A 15,202-nucleotide genomic window follows, 5' to 3' on the forward strand; every position below is an offset into this window, starting at 1 on the left:
TTTTTTACTGTAAATAGTTTCTTTATTGTTGTGAAATGTGAACTTTGCGATTCTGTGAAGGAGACTGAATTCTGAAATGCCCCCTGCATTTCCCGCCCCTCAGAGACTCGCCCTGTGTCTGCCCCTCCCTTGGGTGTGGGCGGAAGCATGAATTGATGTGCCGGCCCAACTTCCTGATTAGATTAGGGCTATCCTGAACCAATGGCTGCTAAGGGCTGGGTCTAATTCAGTCATCTGAGCCCTTTGTAAGGGACGACTGAACCCCCCTGTGATTACGCTCCCCTGTGGGAGATTCCCCAGCACTGGCTGTGCACACCCAGGGAGCCTCACAGCCGAGACCTGGGCAACACGGGTAGGAGCTGAGAGCATCCTCACGGCAGCCGGCAGAACCAACAAGTGGGCCTGGGGCTCACAACCCCAAGGCATTGTTGAATTCTGCCACCAACTCGAATCGGATCGAAGCCAGACCCTTCTCGGGTGGAGGCGACGACCACACAGCCAGACCCATCCTGGAGGTCCCTCGTGTGCCTCTGAGCAGGAGGCGGTCACTTGGTCTAGCAGAACTTCTGACCTGTGAGCTGGTGTTTGTTTTAAATATCCCAAATTGGTGAGAATTCGTTCTGCATTGACCTAAAACTAACATACTCTCCTTCCACAAGTTTCTTCACATTGTGGAAGTGAGAAAATTCAGTGTGTGTGTGTTTGTGCGTGGGAAGGGGAGGCCGGGAGCCGTGTCCGGTTACGGCGGAACTGGCTCAGCAGAAGCACAGCAGCTAAAATCTTTGAAAGGTTCTCATCGCAGATCCAGAATCAAACCACCCCAGCCGGAACTTCTGCCTGTACAGCTGCTGTCACGGAGCAGGCTTGAATCTCACCCATGGAGACCGGCAGGCAAACAGGTGTGTCTGCTGAGATGCTCGCCATGCCCCGAGGTCTGAAGGGCAGCAAGAAGGATGGAATCCCTGAGGAGCTAGATGGGAACTCGGAAGAACCCAGGGATCAGGAAGGTGAGCTCAGGAGTGAGGATGTCATGGACCTCCCAGAAGGTGACAATGAGGCCTCAGCCTCAGCTCCTCCTGCAGCCAAAAGACGGAAAACACATACGAAAGGCAAGAAGGAGAGGAAGCCCACCGTGGATGCAGAGGAGGCTCAGAGGATGACAACCCTGCTGTCTGCCATGTCTGAGGAGCAGCTGTCCCGCTACGAAGTGTGTCGCCGGTCAGCTTTCCCGAGAGCACGCATTGCGGGTCTGATGCGGGCTATCACTGGCAGTTCGGTGTCTGAGAACGCGGCCATTGCCATGGCTGGAATAGCCAAGGTCTTTGTCGGAGAGGTGGTGGAAGAGGCCCTGGACGTGTGTGAGATGTGGGGAGAGACGCCCCCGCTGCAGCCCAAGCATTTAAGGGAGGCCGTTCGCAGGTTAAAGCCCAAGGGCCTCTTCCCCAACAGCAACTGCAAAAGAATCATGTTCTAGGCCCGAGGCCAGAGGGCGGGGTCTGTTTGTGCAGGAAGAAGTGCCGCGTTCATCTTCCAATGACAGGAGTGTGTGTGCTGGAGCTCCTGCGTCTCAGTCCCACCTGGATTTACCCACGATCTCAGTGTCTTAAAATGTGCAGTTGCCCTTACCTGGATGAAGACAGCAGATCGTTTCATAGGAGCCTTGGCTAAATCTCTGGGCATTTTAATGGGATGTGGAGGCGTTTTTCTATGTCTTTCCAGTTGGAGGAATCAAGGTGCCTGGGCCCAGAGCATCCCGTGGACAGGCAGCTGCATTCAGAGAGGGAAGCCCTTCCCAGGAGATCTGTATGGTTTCCCGCTGAAGCCTGGTGTAGCTGTCTCTTAGCTTGTATGCTTCTGTCTGGGTTCCAGTGATTGGAGCTTGCAGAAATGTTTCCCCGATTGTTGTTCTTCTGTACCTTTTCAATGCTCATATGTATTTTTGTGAGCCATCACGAAAACAGCTAAACTGATCAACTGTTTTCCAAACTGCAGACATCAAAATGAAATCACAAAGCACTTTTTTTCCCCCTAAGTTGACTCTTCTATTCCTGCCTGCTGTGCTTTATGTCAGCAAGTGACCCTTTCCTGCATTATAATGCAATATAGTATAGATACATCATGTAAGACTAGAGAGAAACCAATTCCAAAACCGCCTTTCCTCAAGCCGCCATTTGTAACGATCATATGGGCGGTTTAAAGGACACAGAGAGAGCCCATTGATACTTCACTGTCGCTACACGTGGTGATTTTTCCAGTGCTTCCGGAGACACTGAAATTTAGTTCCAAACATTGCCTTAGAGGATTCTTGATTTTATTCATTCTACCGATGATCCGCTCAGAAAATCAAACCTGAGTACGGAGACATTGGAGAAGTCGTTAAAGTATTGGACCAAGTCGGTTCGTCACGCGTGACAAAGTTATTCCACACTCTACTTGTACATACTCTGCTTTACCTTCGTGATGGAAAAGAGTAATTTCTCGCTATAGAGTAAAAACCCGAGATTTATTATGGAATCAGCGTGAACCTCCCCAGCACAGCTCACAGATCATACGCCAAAAATTACACTGTGATTCCGTCTCAACAATTCTCTGTAGTGACCTGTGAATTGACAGCTCGTGAGGACATTCTTTAGTTTGGCTGAATCCAAAAAACCTGAAACCATCGAAACTGAAAAAAATGGAGTCTGCCAAATTCTGCCTCTTACCCTTTCAGCTACCATGCCACGTTCAACTATTGTACTTGATAAGTATTGGAAACTGAAGGTACTGATAATTTCAATAGAGTTTCACCAAAGTAGTATTTCTTGTGAGAAAGCCATAATCTCATCAGTAATGCCTTTCTAGAAGATCCCACAGGAAAGATGAACTAGCAACTCATCCTGACAGGAAAGTAAAACTCAGGAAAAATCCTAAGGCAGAGCAGCTTCGGCCTTCAGCGTGAAACTATCATAGTCTGGGCGCGGTGGCTCACGCCTATAGTCCCTTCTCTTTGGGAAGCCAAAGTGGGGCAGATCACCTGAAGTCAGCAGTTCAAGACCAGCCTGGCCAAAATGGTGAAACCTCGTCTGTACTTGAAAAGATAGAAAAATTTGCCCGGCGTGGCAGCGCGCACATTTAGTCCCAGCCGCTCTGGAGGCCGAGGCAGGAGAATCCGTTGAGCCTAGGATGCCGAGGCTGCAGTGGGCTGTGATCAGGCCGCTGTAATCCAGCCTGGGGGACAGAGCGAGACTCTGTCTCAGAAATAAACAAATAAACCAAACTAAACTAAGATAAAATGACGTAAAATAAAATTGAAATAATATTTTCACGTTTCCCTCCCCCAGCCCATTTTATTTTCAGAGTATTTGATAAACCGCTTGTTTCCCCGTGCGTTAGAGAGTTTTTTTCTCAGACATCGAAGTTTTCTAATGCTCAACTTCGTAAAATGTCTCATTTTTTACTGTAAATAGTTTCTTTATTGTTGTGAAATGTGAACTTTGCGATTCTGTGAAGGAGACTGAATTCTGAAATGCCCCCTGCATTTCCCGCCCCTCAGAGACTCGCCCTGTGTCTGCCCCTCCCTTGGGTGTGGGCGGAAGCATGAATTGATGTGCCGGCCCAACTTCCTGATTAGATTAGGGCTATCCTGAACCAATGGCTGCTAAGGGCTGGGTCTAATTCAGTCATCTGAGCCCTTTGTAAGGGACGACTGAACCCCCCTGTGATTACGCTCCCCTGTGGGAGATTCCCCAGCACTGGCTGTGCACACCCAGGGAGCCTCACAGCCGAGACCTGGGCAACACGGGTAGGAGCTGAGAGCATCCTCACGGCAGCCGGCAGAACCAACAAGTGGGCCTGGGGCTCACAACCCCAAGGCATTGTTGAATTCTGCCACCAACTCGAATCGGATCGAAGCCAGACCCTTCTCGGGTGGAGGCGACGACCACACAGCCAGACCCATCCTGGAGGTCCCTCGTGTGCCTCTGAGCAGGAGGCGGTCACTTGGCCTAGCAGAACTTCTGACCTGTGAGCTGGTGTTTGTTTTAAATATCCCAAATTGGTGAGAATTCGTTCTGCATTGACCTAAAACTAACATACTCTCCTTCCACAAGTTTCTTCACATTGTGGAAGTGAGAAAATTCAGTGTGTGTGTGTTTGTGCGTGGGAAGGGGAGGCCGGGAGCCGTGTCCGGTTACGGCGGAACTGGCTCAGCAGAAGCACAGCAGCTAAAATCTTTGAAAGGTTCTCATCGCAGATCCAGAATCAAACCACCCCAGCCGGAACTTCTGCCTGTACAGCTGCTGTCACGGAGCAGGCTTGAATCTCACCCATGGAGACCGGCAGGCAAACAGGTGTGTCTGCTGAGATGCTCGCCATGCCCCGAGGTCTGAAGGGCAGCAAGAAGGATGGAATCCCTGAGGAGCTAGATGGGAACTCGGAAGAACCCAGGGATCAGGAAGGTGAGCTCAGGAGTGAGGATGTCATGGACCTCCCAGAAGGTGACAATGAGGCCTCAGCCTCAGCTCCTCCTGCAGCCAAAAGACGGAAAACACATACGAAAGGCAAGAAGGAGAGGAAGCCCACCGTGGATGCAGAGGAGGCTCAGAGGATGACAACCCTGCTGTCTGCCATGTCTGAGGAGCAGCTGTCCCGCTACGAAGTGTGTCGCCGGTCAGCTTTCCCGAGAGCACGCATTGCGGGTCTGATGCGGGCTATCACTGGCAGTTCGGTGTCTGAGAACGCGGCCATTGCCATGGCTGGAATAGCCAAGGTCTTTGTCGGAGAGGTGGTGGAAGAGGCCCTGGACGTGTGTGAGATGTGGGGAGAGACGCCCCCGCTGCAGCCCAAGCATTTAAGGGAGGCCGTTCGCAGGTTAAAGCCCAAGGGCCTCTTCCCCAACAGCAACTGCAAAAGAATCATGTTCTAGGCCCGAGGCCAGAGGGCGGGGTCTGTTTGTGCAGGAAGAAGTGCCGCGTTCATCTTCCAATGACAGGAGTGTGTGTGCTGGAGCTCCTGCGTCTCAGTCCCACCTGGATTTACCCACGATCTCAGTGTCTTAAAATGTGCAGTTGCCCTTACCTGGATGAAGACAGCAGATCGTTTCATAGGAGCCTTGGCTAAATCTCTGGGCATTTTAATGGGATGTGGAGGCGTTTTTCTATGTCTTTCCAGTTGGAGGAATCAAGGTGCCTGGGCCCAGAGCATCCCGTGGACAGGCAGCTGCATTCAGAGAGGGAAGCCCTTCCCAGGAGATCTGTATGGTTTCCCGCTGAAGCCTGGTGTAGCTGTCTCTTAGCTTGTATGCTTCTGTCTGGGTTCCAGTGATTGGAGCTTGCAGAAATGTTTCCCCGATTGTTGTTCTTCTGTACCTTTTCAATGCTCATATGTATTTTTGTGAGCCATCACGAAAACAGCTAAACTGATCAACTGTTTTCCAAACTGCAGACATCAAAATGAAATCACAAAGCACTTTTTTTCCCCCTAAGTTGACTCTTCTATTCCTGCCTGCTGTGCTTTATGTCAGCAAGTGACCCTTTCCTGCATTATAATGCAATATAGTATAGATACATCATGTAAGACTAGAGAGAAACCAATTCCAAAACCGCCTTTCCTCAAGCCGCCATTTGTAACGATCATATGGGCGGTTTAAAGGACACAGAGAGAGCCCATTGATACTTCACTGTCGCTACACGTGGTGATTTTTCCAGTGCTTCCGGAGACACTGAAATTTAGTTCCAAACATCGCCTTAGAGGATTCTTGATTTTATTCATTCTACCGATGATCCGCTCAGAAAATCAAACCTGAGTACGGAGACATTGGAGAAGTCGTTAAAGTATTGGACCAAGTCGGTTCGTCACGCGTGACAAAGTTATTCCACACTCTACTTGTACATACTCTGCTTTACCTTCGTGATGGAAAAGAGTAATTTCTCGCTATAGAGTAAAAACCCGAGATTTATTATGGAATCAGCGTGAACCTCCCCAGCACAGCTCACAGATCATACGCCAAAAATTACACTGTGATTCCGTCTCAACAATTCTCTGTAGTGACCTGTGAATTGACAGCTCGTGAGGACATTCTTTAGTTTGGCTGAATCCAAAAAACCTGAAACCATCGAAACTGAAAAAAATGGAGTCTGCCAAATTCTGCCTCTTACCCTTTCAGCTACCATGCCACGTTCAACTATTGTACTTGATAAGTATTGGAAACTGAAGGTACTGATAATTTCAATAGAGTTTCACCAAAGTAGTATTTCTTGTGAGAAAGCCATAATCTCATCAGTAATGCCTTTCTAGAAGATCCCACAGGAAAGATGAACTAGCAACTCATCCTGACAGGAAAGTAAAACTCAGGAAAAATCCTAAGGCAGAGCAGCTTCGGCCTTCAGCGTGAAACTATCATAGTCTGGGCGCGGTGGCTCACGCCTATAGTCCCTTCTCTTTGGGAAGCCAAAGTGGGGCAGATCACCTGAAGTCAGCAGTTCAAGACCAGCCTGGCCAAAATGGTGAAACCTCGTCTGTACTTGAAAAGATAGAAAAATTTGCCCGGCGTGGCAGCGCGCACATTTAGTCCCAGCCGCTCTGGAGGCCGAGGCAGGAGAATCCGTTGAGCCTAGGATGCCGAGGCTGCAGTGGGCTGTGATCAGGCCGCTGTAATCCAGCCTGGGGGACAGAGCGAGACTCTGTCTCAGAAATAAACAAATAAACCAAACTAAACTAAGATAAAATGACGTAAAATAAAATTGAAATAATATTTTCACGTTTCCCTCCCCCAGCCCATTTTATTTTCAGAGTATTTGATAAACCGCTTGTTTCCCTGTGCGTTAGAGAGTTTTTTTCTCAGACATCGAAGTTTTCTAATGCTCAACTTCGTAAAATGTCTCATTTTTTACTGTAAATAGTTTCTTTATTGTTGTGAAATGTGAACTTTGCGATTCTGTGAAGGAGACTGAATTCTGAAATGCCCCCTGCATTTCCCGCCCCTCAGAGACTCGCCCTGTGTCTGCCCCTCCCTTGGGTGTGGGCGGAAGCATGAATTGATGTGCCGGCCCAACTTCCTGATTAGATTAGGGCTATCCTGAACCAATGGCTGCTAAGGGCTGGGTCTAATTCAGTCATCTGAGCCCTTTGTAAGGGACGACTGAACCCCCCTGTGATTACGCTCCCCTGTGGGAGATTCCCCAGCACTGGCTGTGCACACCCAGGGAGCCTCACAGCCGAGACCTGGGCAACACGGGTAGGAGCTGAGAGCATCCTCACGGCAGCCGGCAGAACCAACAAGTGGGCCTGGGGCTCACAACCCCAAGGCATTGTTGAATTCTGCCACCAACTCGAATCGGATCGAAGCCAGACCCTTCTCGGGTGGAGGCGACGACCACACAGCCAGACCCATCCTGGAGGTCCCTCGTGTGCCTCTGAGCAGGAGGCGGTCACTTGGCCTAGCAGAACTTCTGACCTGTGAGCTGGTGTTTGTTTTAAATATCCCAAATTGGTGAGAATTCGTTCTGCATTGACCTAAAACTAACATACTCTCCTTCCACAAGTTTCTTCACATTGTGGAAGTGAGAAAATTCAGTGTGTGTGTGTTTGTGCGTGGGAAGGGGAGGCCGGGAGCCGTGTCCGGTTACGGCGGAACTGGCTCAGCAGAAGCACAGCAGCTAAAATCTTTGAAAGGTTCTCATCGCAGATCCAGAATCAAACCACCCCAGCCGGAACTTCTGCCTGTACAGCTGCTGTCACGGAGCAGGCTTGAATCTCACCCATGGAGACCGGCAGGCAAACAGGTGTGTCTGCTGAGATGCTCGCCATGCCCCGAGGTCTGAAGGGCAGCAAGAAGGATGGAATCCCTGAGGAGCTAGATGGGAACTCGGAAGAACCCAGGGATCAGGAAGGTGAGCTCAGGAGTGAGGATGTCATGGACCTCCCAGAAGGTGACAATGAGGCCTCAGCCTCAGCTCCTCCTGCAGCCAAAAGACGGAAAACACATACGAAAGGCAAGAAGGAGAGGAAGCCCACCGTGGATGCAGAGGAGGCTCAGAGGATGACAACCCTGCTGTCTGCCATGTCTGAGGAGCAGCTGTCCCGCTACGAAGTGTGTCGCCGGTCAGCTTTCCCGAGAGCACGCATTGCGGGTCTGATGCGGGCTATCACTGGCAGTTCGGTGTCTGAGAACGCGGCCATTGCCATGGCTGGAATAGCCAAGGTCTTTGTCGGAGAGGTGGTGGAAGAGGCCCTGGACGTGTGTGAGATGTGGGGAGAGACGCCCCCGCTGCAGCCCAAGCATTTAAGGGAGGCCGTTCGCAGGTTAAAGCCCAAGGGCCTCTTCCCCAACAGCAACTGCAAAAGAATCATGTTCTAGGCCCGAGGCCAGAGGGCGGGGTCTGTTTGTGCAGGAAGAAGTGCCGCGTTCATCTTCCAATGACAGGAGTGTGTGTGCTGGAGCTCCTGCGTCTCAGTCCCACCTGGATTTACCCACGATCTCAGTGTCTTAAAATGTGCAGTTGCCCTTACCTGGATGAAGACAGCAGATCGTTTCATAGGAGCCTTGGCTAAATCTCTGGGCATTTTAATGGGATGTGGAGGCGTTTTTCTATGTCTTTCCAGTTGGAGGAATCAAGGTGCCTGGGCCCAGAGCATCCCGTGGACAGGCAGCTGCATTCAGAGAGGGAAGCCCTTCCCAGGAGATCTGTATGGTTTCCCGCTGAAGCCTGGTGTAGCTGTCTCTTAGCTTGTATGCTTCTGTCTGGGTTCCAGTGATTGGAGCTTGCAGAAATGTTTCCCCGATTGTTGTTCTTCTGTACCTTTTCAATGCTCATATGTATTTTTGTGAGCCATCACGAAAACAGCTAAACTGATCAACTGTTTTCCAAACTGCAGACATCAAAATGAAATCACAAAGCACTTTTTTTCCCCCTAAGTTGACTCTTCTATTCCTGCCTGCTGTGCTTTATGTCAGCAAGTGACCCTTTCCTGCATTATAATGCAATATAGTATAGATACATCATGTAAGACTAGAGAGAAACCAATTCCAAAACCGCCTTTCCTCAAGCCGCCATTTGTAACGATCATATGGGCGGTTTAAAGGACACAGAGAGAGCCCATTGATACTTCACTGTCGCTACACGTGGTGATTTTTCCAGTGCTTCCGGAGACACTGAAATTTAGTTCCAAACATCGCCTTAGAGGATTCTTGATTTTATTCATTCTACCGATGATCCGCTCAGAAAATCAAACCTGAGTACGGAGACATTGGAGAAGTCGTTAAAGTATTGGACCAAGTCGGTTCGTCACGCGTGACAAAGTTATTCCACACTCTACTTGTACATACTCTGCTTTACCTTCGTGATGGAAAAGAGTAATTTCTCGCTATAGAGTAAAAACCCGAGATTTATTATGGAATCAGCGTGAACCTCCCCAGCACAGCTCACAGATCATACGCCAAAAATTACACTGTGATTCCGTCTCAACAATTCTCTGTAGTGACCTGTGAATTGACAGCTCGTGAGGACATTCTTTAGTTTGGCTGAATCCAAAAAACCTGAAACCATCGAAACTGAAAAAAATGGAGTCTGCCAAATTCTGCCTCTTACCCTTTCAGCTACCATGCCACGCTCAACTATTGTACTTGATAAGTATTGGAAACTGAAGGTACTGATAATTTCAATAGAGTTTCACCAAAGTAGTATTTCTTGTGAGAAAGCCATAATCTCATCAGTAATGCCTTTCTAGAAGATCCCACAGGAAAGATGAACTAGCAACTCATCCTGACAGGAAAGTAAAACTCAGGAAAAATCCTAAGGCAGAGCAGCTTCGGACTTCAGCGTGAAACTATCATAGTCTGGGCGCGGTGGCTCACGCCTATAGTCCCTTCTCTTTGGGAAGCCAAAGTGGGGCAGATCACCTGAAGTCAGCAGTTCAAGACCAGCCTGGCCAAAATGGTGAAACCTCGTCTGTACTTGAAAAGATAGAAAAATTTGCCCGGCGTGGCAGCGCGCACATTTAGTCCCAGCCGCTCTGGAGGCCGAGGCAGGAGAATCCGTTGAGCCTAGGATGCCGAGGCTGCAGTGGGCTGTGATCAGGCCGCTGTAATCCAGCCTGGGGGACAGAGCGAGACTCTGTCTCAGAAATAAACAAATAAACCAAACTAAACTAAGATAAAATGACGTAAAATAAAATTGAAATAATATTTTCACGTTTCCCTCACCCAGCCCATTTTATTTTCAGAGTATTTGATAAACCGCTTGTTTCCCTGTGCGTTAGAGAGTTTTTTTCTCAGACATCGAAGTTTTCTAATGCTCAACTTCGTAAAATGTCTCATTTTTTACTGTAAATAGTTTCTTTATTGTTGTGAAATGTGAACTTTGCGATTCTGTGAAGGAGACTGAATTCTGAAATGCCCCCTGCATTTCCCGCCCCTCAGAGACTCGCCCTGTGTCTGCCCCTCCCTTGGGTGTGGGCGGAAGCATGAATTGATGTGCCGGCCCAACTTCCTGATTAGATTAGGGCTAACCTGAACCAATGGCTGCTAAGGGCTGGGTCTAATTCAGTCATCTGAGCCCTTTGTAAGGGACGACTGAACCCCCCTGTGATTACGCTCCCCTGTGGGAGATTCCCCAGCACTGGCTGAGCACACCCAGGGAGCCTCACAGCCGAGACCTGGGCAACACGGGTAGGAGCTGAGAGCATCCTCACGGCAGCCGGCAGAACCAACAAGTGGGCCTGGGGCTCACAACCCCAAGGCATTGTTGAATTCTGCCACCAACTCGAATCGGATCGAAGCCAGACCCTTCTCGGGTGGAGGCGACGACCACACAGCCAGACCCATCCTGGAGGTCCCTCGTGTGCCTCTGAGCAGGAGGCGGTCACTTGGCCTAGCAGAACTTCTGACCTGTGAGCTGGTGTTTGTTTTAAATATCCCAAATTGGTGAGAATTCGTTCTGCATTGACCTAAAACTAACATACTCTCCTTCCACAAGTTTCTTCACATTGTGGAAGTGAGAAAATTCAGTGTGTGTGTGTTTGTGCGTGGGAAGGGGAGGCCGGGAGCCGTGTCCGGTTACGGCGGAACTGGCTCAGCAGAAGCACAGCAGCTAAAATCTTTGAAAGGTTCTCATCGCAGATCCATAATCAAACCACCCCAGCCGGAACTTCTGCCTGTACAGCTGCTGTCACGGAGCAGGCTTGAATCTCACCCATGGAGACCGGCAGGCAAACAGGTGTGTCTGCTGAGATGCTCGCCATGCCCCGAGGTGTGAAGGGCAGCAAGAAGGATGGAATCCCTGAGGACCTAGATGGGAACTCGGAAGAACCCAGGGATCAGGAAGGTGAGCTCAGGAGTGAGGATGTCATGGACCTCCCAGAAGGTGACAATGAGGCCTCAGCCTCAGCTCCTCCTGCAGCCAAAAGACGGAAAACACATACGAAAGGCAAGAAGGAGAGGAAGCCCACCGTGGATGCAGAGGAGGCTCAGAGGATGACAACCCTGCTGTCTGCCATGTCTGAGGAGCAGCTGTCCCGCTACGAAGTGTGTCGCCGGTCAGCTTTCCCGAGAGCACGCATTGCGGGTCTGATGCGGGCTATCACTGGCAGTTCGGTGTCTGAGAACGCGGCCATTGCCATGGCTGGAATAGCCAAGGTCTTTGTCGGAGAGGTGGTGGAAGAGGCCCTGGACGTGTGTGAGATGTGGGGAGAGACGACCCCGCTGCAGCCCAAGCATTTAAGGGAGGCCGTTCGCAGGTTAAAGCCCAAGGGCCTCTTCCCCAACAGCAACTGCAAAAGAATCATGTTCTAGGCCCGAGGCCAGAGGGCGGGGTCTGTTTGTGCAGGAAGAACTACCGCGTTCATCTTCCAATGACAGGAGTGTGTGTGCTGGAGCTCCTGCATCTCAGTCCCACCTGGATTTACCCACGATCTCAGTGTCTTAAAATGTGCAGTTGCCCTTACCTGGATGAAGACAGCAGATCGTTTCATAGGAGCCTTGGCTAAATCTCTGGGCATTTTAATGGGATGTGGAGGCGTTTTTCTATGTCTTTCCAGTTGGAGGAATCAAGGTGCCTGGGCCCAGAGCATCCCGTGGACAGGCAGCTGCATTCAGAGAGGGAAGCCCTTCCCAGGAGATCTGTATGGTTTCCCGCTGAAGCCTGGTGTAGCTGTCTCTTAGCTTGTATGCTTCTGTCTGGGTTCCAGTGATTGGAGCTTGCAGAAATGTTTCCCCGATTGTTGTTCTTCTGTACCTTTTCAATGCTCATATGTATTTTTGTGAGCCATCACGAAAACAGCTAAACTGATCAACTGTTTTCCAAACTGCAGACATCAAAATGAAATCACAAAGCACTTTTTTTCCCCCTAAGTTGACTCTTCTATTCCTGCCTGCTGTGCTTTATGTCAGCAAGTGACCCTTTCCTGCATTATAATGCAATATAGTATAGATACATCATGTAAGACTAGAGAGAAACCAATTCCAAAACCGCCTTTCCTCAAGCCGCCATTTGTAACGATCATATGGGCGGTTTAAAGGACACAGAGAGAGCCCATTGATACTTCACTGTCGCTACACGTGGTGATTTTTCCAGTGCTTCCGGAGACACTGAAATTTAGTTCCAAACATTGCCTTAGAGGATTCTTGATTTTATTCATTCTACCGATGATCCGCTCAGAAAATCAAACCTGAGTACGGAGACATTGGAGAAGTCGTTAAAGTATTGGACCAAGTCGGTTCGTCACGCGTGACAAAGTTATTCCACACTCTACTTGTACATACTCTGCTTTACCTTCGTGATGGAAAAGAGTAATTTCTCGCTATAGAGTAAAAACCCGAGATTTATTATGGAATCAGCGTGAACCTCCCCAGCACAGCTCACAGATCATACGCCAAAAATTACACTGTGATTCCGTCTCAACAATTCTCTGTAGTGACCTGTGAATTGACAGCTCGTGAGGACATTCTTTAGTTTGGCTGAATCCAAAAAACCTGAAACCATCGAAACTGAAAAAAATGGAGTCTGCCAAATTCTGCCTCTTACCCTTTCAGCTACCATGCCACGTTCAACTATTGTACTTGATAAGTATTGGAAACTGAAGGTACTGATAATTTCAATAGAGTTTCACCAAAGTAGTATTTCTTGTGAGAAAGCCATAATCTCATCAGTAATGCCTTTCTAGAAGATCCCACAGGAAAGATGAACTAGCAACTCATCCTGACAGGAAAGTAAAACTCAGGAAAAATCCTAAGGCAGAGCAGCTTCGGACTTCAGCGTGAAACTATCATAGTCTGGGCGCGGTGGCTCACGCCTATAGTCCCTTCTCTTTGGGAAGCCAAAGTGGGGCAGATCACCTGAAGTCAGCAGTTCAAGACCAGCCTGGCCAAAATGGTGAAACCTCGTCTGTACTTGAAAAGATAGAAAAATTTGCCCGGCGTGGCAGCGCGCACATTTAGTCCCAGCCGCTCTGGAGGCCGAGGCAGGAGAATCCGTTGAGCCTAGGATGCCGAGGCTGCAGTGGGCTGTGATCAGGCCGCTGTAATCCAGCCTGGGGGACAGAGCGAGACTCTGTCTCAGAAATAAACAAATAAACCAAACTAAACTAAGATAAAATGACGTAAAATAAAATTGAAATAATATTTTCACGTTTCCCTCACCCAGCCCATTTTATTTTCAGAGTATTTGATAAACCGCTTGTTTCCCTGTGCGTTAGAGAGTTTTTTTCTCAGACATCGAAGTTTTCTAATGCTCAACTTCGTAAAATGTCTCATTTTTTACTGTAAATAGTTTCTTTATTGTTGTGAAATGTGAACTTTGCGATTCTGTGAAGGAGACTGAATTCTGAAATGCCCCCTGCATTTCCCGCCCCTCAGAGACTCGCCCTGTGTCTGCCCCTCCCTTGGGTGTGGGCGGAAGCATGAATTGATGTGCCGGCCCAACTTCCTGATTAGATTAGGGCTAACCTGAACCAATGGCTGCTAAGGGCTGGGTCTAATTCAGTCATCTGAGCCCTTTGTAAGGGACGACTGAACCCCCCTGTGATTACGCTCCCCTGTGGGAGATTCCCCAGCACTGGCTGAGCACACCCAGGGAGCCTCACAGCCGAGACCTGGGCAACACGGGTAGGAGCTGAGAGCATCCTCACGGCAGCCGGCAGAACCAACAAGTGGGCCTGGGGCTCACAACCCCAAGGCATTGTTGAATTCTGCCACCAACTCGAATCGGATCGAAGCCAGACCCTTCTCGGGTGGAGGCGACGACCACACAGCCAGACCCATCCTGGAGGTCCCTCGTGTGCCTCTGAGCAGGAGGCGGTCACTTGGCCTAGCAGAACTTCTGACCTGTGAGCTGGTGTTTGTTTTAAATATCCCAAATTGGTGAGAATTCGTTCTGCATTGACCTAAAACTAACATACTCTCCTTCCACAAGTTTCTTCACATTGTGGAAGTGAGAAAATTCAGTGTGTGTGTGTTTGTGCGTGGGAAGGGGAGGCCGGGAGCCGTGTCCGGTTACGGCGGAACTGGCTCAGCAGAAGCACAGCAGCTAAAATCTTTGAAAGGTTCTCATCGCAGATCCATAATCAAACCACCCCAGCCGGAACTTCTGCCTGTACAGCTGCTGTCACGGAGCAGGCTTGAATCTCACCCATGGAGACCGGCAGGCAAACAGGTGTGTCTGCTGAGATGCTCGCCATGCCCCGAGGTGTGAAGGGCAGCAAGAAGGATGGAATCCCTGAGGACCTAGATGGGAACTCGGAAGAACCCAGGGATCAGGAAGGTGAGCTCAGGAGTGAGGATGTCATGGACCTCCCAGAAGGTGACAATGAGGCCTCAGCCTCAGCTCCTCCTGCAGCCAAAAGACGGAAAACACATACGAAAGGCAAGAAGGAGAGGAAGCCCACCGTGGATGCAGAGGAGGCTCAGAGGATGACAACCCTGCTGTCTGCCATGTCTGAGGAGCAGCTGTCCCGCTACGAAGTGTGTCGCCGGTCAGCTTTCCCGAGAGCACGCATTGCGGGTCTGATGCGGGCTATCACTGGCAGTTCGGTGTCTGAGAACGCGGCCATTGCCATGGCTGGAATAGCCAAGGTCTTTGTCGGAGAGGTGGTGGAAGAGGCCCTGGACGTGTGTGAGATGTGGGGAGAGACGACCCCGCTGCAGCCCAAGCATTTAAGGGAGGCCGTTCGCAGGTTAAAGCCCAAGGGCCTCTTCCCCAACAGCAACTGCAAAAGAATCATGTTCTAG

At 49.8% G+C, this 15,202-nt stretch overlaps 1 protein-coding gene across 1 annotated transcript; it reads left to right on the plus strand.

The window, feature by feature from the left end:
- Nucleotides 1-14,605: 14,605 nt before the first annotated feature.
- On the plus strand, nt 14,606-15,202 carry LOC134810061 (TATA-box-binding protein-associated factor 11-like protein 3). Its single transcript, XM_063811105.1, has one exon. It carries the CDS (start codon nt 14,606-14,608, stop codon nt 15,200-15,202), a length of 597 nt encoding a protein of 198 aa, XP_063667175.1.

This window comes from Pan troglodytes, chromosome 4 (assembly GCF_028858775.2).
Source record: "Pan troglodytes isolate AG18354 chromosome 4, NHGRI_mPanTro3-v2.0_pri, whole genome shotgun sequence".
Taxonomy (NCBI): Eukaryota; Metazoa; Chordata; class Mammalia; order Primates; family Hominidae; genus Pan; species Pan troglodytes.

Bases quoted from the DNA above. Each gene is read 5' to 3' on its own strand.
- LOC134810061 (XM_063811105.1), top strand. From the start codon at position 14,606: ATGGAGACCGGCAGGCAAACAGGTGTGTCTGCTGAGATGCTCGCCATG.